The following is a 10,785-nucleotide window of genomic DNA, read 5'->3' as shown; positions in this document are numbered from 1 at the left end:
CTAAAGCCATGGTCGGCAAGCTGCGGCTCTCGAGCCACATGGGGCTCTTTGGCCCCTTGAGTGTGGCTCTTCCTAAGCCTTAGGAGCACCCTACTTAAGTGAATAACAATGTACCTACCTATATAGTGTAGTTTAAAAAATGTGGCTCTCAAAAGAAATCTCCATCGTTTACTGTTGATATTTGGCTCTGGTGACTAATGAGTTTGCCGACCACTGCTTTAGAGTCAGTTTCCTTGTTAACTTTTGTCTGAAAGATCTACCTAGTGAAGTCAGTGGGGTATCAAAGTCCCTTACTATGACTCTGTTTTGTTTATCTCTCCCTTAAGGTCCCCCAGAAGTTTTATATATATGTTTACCAGAGTTATATCCTCTTATTGGATCAATCGAGGTTTAGTATTATGTAGTGACCTTTATTGTCTCTTACGATGGCCTTTATTTTGAAGTCTACTTTGTCAGATATGAGTATTGCTACCCCAGAATTTTTTTTTCATATCCATTTGCATGGAAAAAAAATTTCCATCTCTTCTCTCTCTTCCTGTGTGAGTCTTTTATTCTGAGGTGGGTCTCTTGTAGATTGCATATATTTGGGTCATGTTTTCATATCCATTCAGCTACCCTATGTCTTTTGATTGGAGCATTTAATCCATTTATATTTGAGGTTATTGATAGGTACTTATTTATTACCATTTTAATCCTTTATGCCTATGTTTCTCACTAAAGCACTCCCTTTAGCATTACATACAGTCTTTTTACCATTTCTTGCAGTGCTGGTTTGGTGGTGATAAACTCTTTTAGTCCCCCCCCCCCCAGCCCCGCCTCAGAAGCTCTTTATTTCACTATCTATTTTGAATGATAGCCTTACTGGATATAGTAATCTTGATTTCATATCATTGCTTTTCATTACCCTGAGTATTTCATGCCATTCCTTTCTGGCCTGTAGCATTACTGACGAAAAATCAGCTGACAACCTTATGGGAGCTCCTTTGTAGGTAACAAATTGCTTTCCTCTTACTGCCTTTAAGATTCTCTTTGTCTTTAATTTTTGGTATTTTAATTATGATGTGTCTGGGCATGGGCCTGTTTGGGTTCTTTTTGCTTGGGACTCTCTGTGCTTCCTGAACTTGTGTAAGTTTTTCCTTCACCAAGTTAGGAAAGTTTTCTGCCATTATTCTTCAACAGTTTCTCTATCCCTTGATCATTTTCTTCCCCTCTGGTACTCCTGTGATGCGAATATTATTACATTTCATGTTGTCCCACAGTTCCCTTAAGCTGTCCTGTTTTTAAATTGTTTTTTTTTCCTTTTGTTTCTCTGATTGAGTGATTTTTTTCTACCCTGTCATCTAATTCACTGATCTGATCCTTGGCTTCTCCTAATCTGCTGTGTACTCTTTCCAATGTGTTCTTTATTAGTGCTATGCTATTCTTCATTTCTGACTGGTCTTTTTTCATACTTACTATATCTTTTCTCATGCTTTTGAGCATCCTTTTCATCAGTATTCTGAAATCTACATCTAATAAATTTTTTATCTCCATTTCATTTAGCTCTTCTGGAGGATTCTCTTGTTTTTTTCTTTGGGGGCTTGTATTTTTGTCTACCCATTTTGGATGCCTGTTTGGCTTTGTGTCTATGCATTAGGTAGATCTGCTATGACTCCTAATCTCTGGTGCAGGACAATGTCAGAGCCTGTTTGTGACTGGCTCAGAGCACCCTGTTTGGAGCTATCAGCAATCCACAGTTTAGGGCTTTGTCTGCTGGGGCTGGGTGCCTTTGGGAAGGAACTAGCTGTGCACCAAGGTCTGCTTTTCCTAGCCCCAGGCCCAGAAGATCAGGTAAAGACTTAAAGCCTCCAGAGAACCCCCTCTGCCTACAGTCTGATTATTATTCAGTCATGATTAGCTTCAGGCTATCAACCACAGGGTGGGGCTAGAGGTTTTCTAACAGGGTGGGACAATTGCTTCCTCCCCCCAGGCCTGGATGGTGAAGGTCTGCTGGAGAAAGTTGTCCTCTGCAGTATGTGGTAATGACTCAGCACAGGAAATCAGAGCGGCTGCCTTCTGATCTCTAACCCCCAAAATCCCAACCCTGGATTCTGCTCACACAGCTCTAGTCCAATTTGCCCTTCTTCTGCCAAACCCCAAGGTGAGGCACCCAAAACTGTATGCATTGGCCCTTTAAGAGAGTGCCTACATGTCCAGCCATCTCTCCCTGACAACAGTTCTGCTGCTTTTCACATCCTGATGTTATGTGGCCACCTTTCTCAGTTCTGGTGCTCTGGGTTAGGGATCCCAGCTTGGGTTTCAACTCTAGTGTTCTCAATGGGAACCCCCCACAGCTGAGACAACCCTCTGGAACTTTAGGTGCTGTCTGTGGGAGCCTGGCCAGCCCTGTCATGCCTCTGCACTTCCTACCAGTCTCTGTGTGGTCTCCACTTTCTGTCCTTGCTTATCAGGGTTCTCTCCAGCTGGTCTTCAGTTGATTATTCAGGATAGTGTTTCTATATTTTAGCTGTAATTCCAGTTTGGTCCTGGGAGCATGTCATTATAGCTTCCACTTACTCTGCCACCATTTTGGAACTCGATAATATCTTTATTGTTTAAAGTGAGTTTCTTGGTTAAAAATAGTATAGGATAGATGAGCCTGGAGTTGTTCTTGAGTCACTGTATCTTTGGGAAATGTGGGTGTGACCAGTTTGTTTAAAGGGGTTGCACGGCAACAGAGCTGGGAATATGGGAACAGCTCTGAGATAATGAAGGAAACAGAGAAATCAACCCACACAAAGAAGCATGGCAACAAACCCAGTTGATGACTTAAGGTCAAGTTGAGCAAGCTGGAAACATAGGCATTGGGTAAAATTCCAAGTGGAGGGCTGCCGCCGCCTAGGAAGTTCACAGTATATGCTGAAGATCATGTCAGAGAGCGTTTAAGGACAGAATCCAGCTACAGAGAAGAAATGAGAAAGGAGGCTGGGACTCTGTGATACTGTCTTGAAGAACAGGGAGTCTGTTTCTGGGAAATTGGGCGGAACTATCAAGGAGGTGGGGCACCAAAGTCAGGGGATCTTCTCCAAGGCCAAATTGACAGTGATACCCTAGAGCTCATTTTATTGGCACCTGGATTGTGTGTCATGTGGAATGAGCTGAGCCAGCAAGTGACAATTATGTAAGTTCAACTTCAGTTAGCAGGTTATGTCAGCTGTGGAAGCAGAGGTGTGAAACCTTGAACTTGGAGGTTGTGTGTAGATGTGGAGAGGTGTAAATCAGTTAAAGAGCATTGTCCCGTGCACTGAGAAGTCACCAGTTTGACTCCCGGTCAGGGCACATACCCAGGTTTCGGACTCAATCCCCAGGGCAGGGTGTGCAAGAGCAGTCGATTGATGTGACCCTTTCACATCGATGTTTCTCTCCCCCTCTCTCTAAATCAATAATAAAAACAATGAAAATCAGCAGGACTTGGTGATCAATGGGCACGGAGGGTGAGGAAGACATGAAACATGAATTTCTGGGTTTTGACTCATAAAACTGGTTGGATAGGGCAAGGTTCTGGGGAGAGATCATTAGTGCCGTTTTGGACATGTCAAATTTGAGGTGCTCCTAGGTATCCTAGAGGTCAGTATATGTGGCTGATCTCAACAGAGAAATTAGATGTAGATATTTAAATTTGGTTGCATCTGCACAAAATGGTGGTGGAGGAGATGGCATTGCCTAAGAAGAGATTAGGAAAAAAACTGAGGTGGTCAACATCCCCAAAGCTGCTGTATGTCAAGATGAGGCCTAACAGTGATGTGAATATGTACTAATGCAGACACTTCTTTTCACATCAGTGAGCACTGTTTGAGTAAAGACACAGAATGCCTGGTGGAGTGTGGGAAGGTATGGAGGTATAACGGGAGCTGAGGAAACAGAAGCAGAAATCTGAACAACCTTCTGAGAAACTTGACAGAAAAGAAGAGGTGAGAGAGGGCAGATGCTGAAGGGAGAATACGTTTAGGGAAGGGGTGAGATAAGCTTTATTATCGGAAATATTTGGCTGAAACTGAACAGCTTTGAATGAACATAATAAAAAAAATTGAGCTTTGGGAATAAGTAGACCATGCAAAAGAATCAATGTTCATTAAATTATTTTCTGTGTCTCTCCTTAATAGGTGACTGGTTTTCAGTCATGACATATTTGCTTGTTAATTACTATACTACCTATTTGATCATACTTTTATAATTCTCTTAGAACAGTGATGATGAACCTTTTGAGCTCGGCGTGTCAGCATTTTGAAACACCCTAACTTAACTCTGGTGCCGTGTCACATATAGAAATTTTTTGATATTTGCAACCATAGTAAAACAAAGACTTATATTTTTGATATTTATTTTATATATTTAAATGCCATTTAACAAAGAAAAATCAACCAAAAAAATGAGTTCGCGTGTCACCTCTGACACACGTGTCATAGGTTCACCATCACTGTCTTAGAACATGGCTGAAAAAGATCTAAAGAAAGACCTGAATTTCTTCTATGAATCACACATATTAAGACAGAACAACTACATTCTTGGTTGTGAATCCCACAGTAAGAATGATACTCATGGGAAAAGGATTTGGCAATTTCTACGTGTCTCCCTTTTTATGCTCCTACTATAATCACAAGCAACTATGTACTTCAACATATTTTTTAAAATGATTTTAAAAAGAGGGTAGGCTACTCTCTGGAGTGTATAACATGCCCTTCAAGTTGACTTGAAAGGTGATTAATTATAGCAGTGTCTGTTCAGTTTCAAAGTTCAAATTAAATGTACTTCAAAACTCTTAGTAAAGGGAATATATGTTATACACCTGTCACTTATGAGGGCTGATTCAAGTCAAAATTCTGAAGGTGGCAAAGCTAATCATTAGAACTGGCACACCCTACTCTGTTGAATAAAAGAATCATCTAATAACCCTTGGTGGCCCTCTAATTCTCCATGAGTTCTGTGATTTCAGAATTGATGTGGTTGAAAGTTGGAAAGGACTTGAGAGCTCACTGAGGCTATGAGGGGACATGGCTGAGTGGTCAGTGGGTGAGGAAGAAGTTAGAGCATGTGCTGAGGGCTTCGTGCTGCCAGTCCAGTGTTGTATCTGCTGCAACAGGAGTTGGTGAAGGAAAGCATGAGCCAAATGCAGCCCCATGCCTGCTTGTAAAGTTTCATGGGAACACAGCCTCACCCATTCATTTACATTCCCTCTATGGTGGCTTTCGCTCTACAGTTGGAGAGTTGAGTAGTTGCCACAGAGATAGCATGGCCTTCAAACCCTAAAATACTTACAGCCTGACCTTTATAGAAAAGGTGATGAGCCCTGTGAGCCCTGTGACTATAGCATTGGCGGCCAGTCCTAGGAGCACTTTAGAATCACTTCCCCCAAAAAGTACAGGGTGCTAGGCCACGCTCTAGACCAGCGGTTCTCAACCTGTGGGTCACAACCCCTTTGGTGGTCGAACGACCCTTTCACAGGGGTCGCCTAAGACCAGCCTGCATATCAGATATTTACATGACAATTCATAACAGTAGCAACATGACAGGAAGTAGCAACGAGAATAATTTTATGGTTGGGTCACAACATGAGGAACTGTATTTAAAGGGCCAGAAGGTTGAGAACCACTGCTCTAGACTTTATTCCCAATCTTTCAGGATGGGATCTAGGAATCAGCATTTGTAAAAAAAAATGGTTTTAATGCTCAGGCAGTTAAGCATCACTGCATTACATCGAGCTGCTTCTAAAGCACATTACCCTGAAAACACATTTCAGGATCGAAGTGCATTTTTATATGGGATACGAGACTGGATAAAACCCTCCAGAGCAGCGCTTCTCAAAATGTTGCCAGTATGAGAATCCCGTGGAGGGCTTGTTAGAGCTCACCTTGCTGGGTCCTGCCCCCTGAGGTTCTGATGGTAGATCTGGGCTTGGGCTGCAGAACTGGTGTTTCCAACAAGACCCCAGGTGGTGCTAATGCCGCAGACCCATGACCACACTGCACAGCACTGACTTAGATCAAAAGGGCCTGCATCTCTAATGAGAAAGTCAAGTCCTGTGAGCCGGGGGATGGGGCTGAGGAGAGATTTATGGACCAACTGCTCGGATTGTTCCAGACCACACTGTACCGGCCCTCACTGCTCTGCTCAAATCATCTTTGTGCTCCCTCGCCACTCCATTCCACCTATGATTCAAAAGCAAGCTATTCTTGTTCCAGGTCTCAATTCCCATATAGGTTCTCTTTTATTGTGTTTTTTTTTTTAAATCCCTGGGTGCTGTTTTGGGTCTTTTTGACTGAAGAGAGGTGGGATGGTAGATGTGAGCAAATTTCAGGCATAAAGAAAAAACCAATTATATGTTGCAAAGTAGTACAAAAAGAACAGAAGTTGGATAAATATTTGTGGAAATCGTGACCGTGAAAACACAAAATGAAGAAAAGGCAACAGAGACAGGCAGACACAGAGGACCTTGGAACCACAAAATGACTTTATTTGGAACCAGAAAGCAACAGCCATGATGAGAATAGTCTGGGCCGAGTGAGGGCTTGGCAGTGTGACTCTAGTACCAGGGCCTGAATTTGTCCGGGCGACAGGAGCAGGCTAGAGAACTGACTTGCCATTTATGAACTCAGCAAATCACCGCCAGATCTTCATTAGCCTCATCAGCGGATTCCCATGGACACGAGCTTGGACTGCTTTGCAGATTGCAGATTTTGTGAGGATTTTGTAAATCACGTTGAGAGTGAAGGCACCACTGCAGGGGAGATCTCGGGGTGCCCTTTTCTTCTCGTTTTGATATCTCAGGCATTGAATCCATGACAGAAAAGTAGAAAATACTTGTGAGTTTTGCTTTAAAAAATCCCCAAAGAACAAGAGTTTCTCAGGCGGCGCACTACTCATATTTTCGGCCGGACAGTTCTTTGTGGTCGGGGCTGCGCTGTGCATTGTAGGATGTTGAGGAGCATCCCTGGTCTCTACTCATGAGATGCCGGTAGCACCCCTCCCAAGTTCAAACAACCCAAAATGACTCCAGACATTGACAATCGTCTCCTTGGGGAGAAGCACTCTTTGGAAAACCACATTCCTCCCCCATTAAAGTCTTTGTATTCTTTTTCACATTTTAGAAGGGTAGACCAGATAGATCAACTTCCCAACACCAAAAGCTCATGCAAATGAGCATACATGTGTCTCTGCAATCAATGCATACGCGCCTGGAGCCAAACTGGAATTTCCCGTTCACTGGAGGGCGCTAGTTCAGTTCCGCAGGGAGTTCAGGGTCAACACACCAGTACCATCATCAAATGCCTGTTTCTCATCTGCCCTTTTCCTCTTCTCCAGCAGAAACCACCATTCACATTTGCAGTCAGTTTTTGGAGTCATTTTCTTTAAAAGCTGGAAAGAACATCTTCCACCAGGCCCTTTCTCATCTTAAGCCATTGAGATTCCTACTTGCATGACGTGGCCAGCCATTCTTTGACATGGGATCCAGGTTTCTTCATTTGTAGCCACGTTTCTGAGTGTTGTGGTTTTGTTTGTTTTATAATGAGGACTGGCTGTGTCGTCATTTGTGAGGCTTGGTGTCACATGCAAACGCAGGCTTTTGTTCAACAAGTAGTAAGAATCTCAAGATGGTGACAGCACTGTTCACAGAAGCAGGATGTCGGACCTAGCAGCCTCGGCTGTTACTGCATCAATTTTGTTGTTTTCATTTAATGGGCACGGCCATCTCTTTCTCCCCTGAATGACGATGCTTCTTCTGAAGGACGGACCTCAAAAACAAACATCGTGACCCCAATCCATTTAAAGAATTGTACTGCGGCAAGTGTATATAGCATATATTTTTCAGACTTTCAAAAAAAAATCCACACGGCAATCTTTTCTACATCATTACAGCAATGAAAGTAAACAATGTGCCTTTCACCATATACATATTTTCTTGTAAATATGACAACATGGACATAGTAACTGCTACTATCCACAATGTTTTTAAGTTAGCAAACAGTGAGACCGCCACAACAAAATTATAATTCCTGGTCCTTATAAAAATAGTCAAAACATCACCTAAACAGCTTGCAGTGAAAATTTGAGTAGGAACTGCTTTAATATTGAAAAACATCATGTTCATGGAAACATCGTCCTTCTGGTAAATGCTTTCCATTGGCATCATAAGGCAAACTGTAGCATTTATTGGTACCTGGAGACCATGAGTTTTAGACCCTTTTATTTAAAACCTGTTAATGTACAAAGTGCATTAAAATATCTGTTATCCAACTACTAAAAACAGTATGTAAAAATTACTAAGACAACACTTTCAGTTTACTCTGGGAAAGCACATACACATTGTTTTATATTATAAAAAAAAAATCCTATTAAGTTTCCAGAGAATGATTTTTTTCCCCTTGAGGTGTCCATCTCTTAGATGTGAAATTGTCCTAAGTAGCTATCAAAATATTCATCTGGGTATAAATAATATAGGAAATATATAGACTCTATCTGTTAAGAAAAAGGAGAGCATCTGCCAGTGAAGAGGACAGAGGCACTGGGAAGCCACCGTGAAGTCCAGACTTGAAATCACCTGACGTGATGCTGAAACAGCGGGTCTGTGAATGGAGTGCAGGGGAACAATTGATTTGGTAAAAACAAAATCACTACAGACAATGCCTAAATCCACGTCTGTTCAGGCAAAATGGCCGACCCAGTAGCCCGGATCAATATGTTAGCAAATGAAACGATTTAGAGGTGTCATACCCTTGGCCAAGGAAGAACCGCTGCCAAGTTCCAGGTCCAAGGACTGGACCTTATTGCATGGACCATTCCAAGCTGTCGGATCAGCGTGGCTCTTAGAAGATTCTATGGGCGGGTTCAAGTGTGGGAATAGCAAATGTGACTTTCTGTGTGTCTTACAACTCTATGGTGAACTATACTAGAATATACAGAGGGACTTCTACAACTTTCAAGATGTGTTTAATAACGGTCAGTTTATAGTAACGTTGGAGGCACGTATACTAGCAAATAGTACTTTATGCGACGTCCCTTGTCATTATCAACTCACAAATAGTGTTTGGGGGATGACTTATATTTGGACATGGTAGTGGCAAGTGGGGCCATGTGTTGATGTTCTGGAGAGAAAAATCAATGCAGTGGTGCCATTTGTGATAGGAAATGTTTATTTACTCAGCTCCAGTGACAAGAGAGAAATGATTTGGGGGGTGGGAAGGATAGGACAGCTATTAAATGTAGTGAAGATATTTCACAGGCCTAAAGAAACTATGAAAAGGAAGAATGAAATAGATTTATGTCATGAAAGAGAATCCTACTTCTGATAAAACACAAATCAGCTTGAGTTTCTGAATCATCAGTAGGATTCCAAGTGACTATTTTCCATTGCAGTATCACTCTTAATGTTCTCCCAGAACCCTTAATCCTGGGAAGAGCAGGGCAAACTATGGCCAAAGGTTTCAGAATCTTTCTTTTCATCATTATCCCACCAGCCATCAGAAGGCAATTAAAGACTTCGCCACGGCAGATTCCAAGTCGAAGGTCAACTCTTCCCATTCTCTTTTGCTCTCCATTGTAGTTGACCTAATAAAAGCTTCCGCCATCACAGTTAAAACACCCCAAGATAAACCAGAGAAATCCCATTTACTTCCCTACTAGGTTCAAAACTACGTTTTATTTTTAAAGTAGTTGCATGTTCCATTATGCACAGTTATAGACTGTGATGAAAAAAAAGAGGTAAAGGGCTGATAAATGTATGGGCCTCTTAATGTGCAAAACCAAACAATTCCTAAAAGAGTTGTAATCCCGGTTATGTTTCTTTTATAAATAATCTATAAATTTTCCTGTAAATACAAAAGAAAATTGGAAGAAAGTATTAAAGACTGTACTTAATACAAAACACAGTAAGGGGGGAGGGCTGGAAATAGCCCGTTTTGAAACCTATCTTAGCTGATTTCTGGATACTTTTTGGCGAGATTTAACACCGCACTCTGGAAGCCTGTGCTTTCTCTGCCCCTTGAATAGTGGCTACAGCCTTTCTACTTCCCCAGGAAGCACCCCACATGGCCAGGTGCTCACGGCAGCTGCTCTGTGCAGTCCAGATGGTCTGGGATGGGAAGCCCAGTTATAATGGTCAGACACTTGTTCCACACGGTGAAGGTGGGGCACACGGGCTGCGAGAACGTGATGTCGAAGGTGTAGAGGTGGACGGAGTTCAAAGCGTCGTAGAAGGCGACGGAGCCATTATCATAGTCCAGCAGGATGCCCACGCGCCGGAGGTGAGGGGAGGGCTCGATGGGGATTTCCTTGCCGTTGTGTCTCACCACCCAGTTATTGTGGCAGCGGCACAGCGCCCAGGAAGCCGAGTTCTTCCCAATCCACTCGTGCTTCGGGGCGGACTTGTACGCAAGGCCAATGGCGTACCTGCAGGAACAAGACAGCAACAGCACAAGCAGTGAGCACTGAGTTTTTCAGCTGCTGCCACGTCTGCCATTTCCCACAACTTCAAGTGCACTTGGCAGAAGGCAAGCAGGGAGCATGGTTTCCACTTACGGGGATCAGTTCTTTGTGACCACTCACCCTCACTTTTCTCATCTACAGTCTTCATCTCTGGGGGTTATTTTGAGGAGTAAAGGCAAGAATACAGCCCTGACCGGTTTGGCTCAGTGGATAGAGCGTCGGCCTGCATACTCAAGGGTCCCAGGTTCGATTCCAGTCAAGGGCATGTACCTTGGTTGCGGTCACATCCTCAGTGGGGAGTGTGCAGGAGGCAGCTGATCAATGTTT

General features: G+C 42.9%; 1 protein-coding gene across 2 annotated transcripts in view; it reads right to left on the bottom strand.

Moving 5' to 3' along the window:
- Positions 1 to 6,466: 6,466 nt before the first annotated feature.
- The window catches only part of MID1 (midline 1), a 124,849-nt gene continuing 120,530 nt past the window's right edge, over positions 6,467 to 10,785 (bottom strand). For both annotated transcript variants that reach the window (XM_006763803.2, XM_006763805.2), the window contains exon 10: positions 6,467 to 10,422. In XM_006763803.2, the coding sequence (XP_006763866.1) occupies positions 10,074 to 10,422 (349 nt within the window). In that variant the 3' untranslated portion in view covers positions 6,467 to 10,073. The remainder of the gene's footprint in view (positions 10,423 to 10,785) is intronic.

This window comes from Myotis davidii, unplaced genomic scaffold (assembly GCF_000327345.1).
Source record: "Myotis davidii unplaced genomic scaffold, ASM32734v1 scaffold1277, whole genome shotgun sequence".
NCBI classification, from domain to species: Eukaryota; Metazoa; Chordata; class Mammalia; order Chiroptera; family Vespertilionidae; genus Myotis; species Myotis davidii.
The sequence above is the reverse complement of the archived record's forward strand: the minus strand, read 5'-3'. Positions and strand labels throughout refer to the sequence as shown.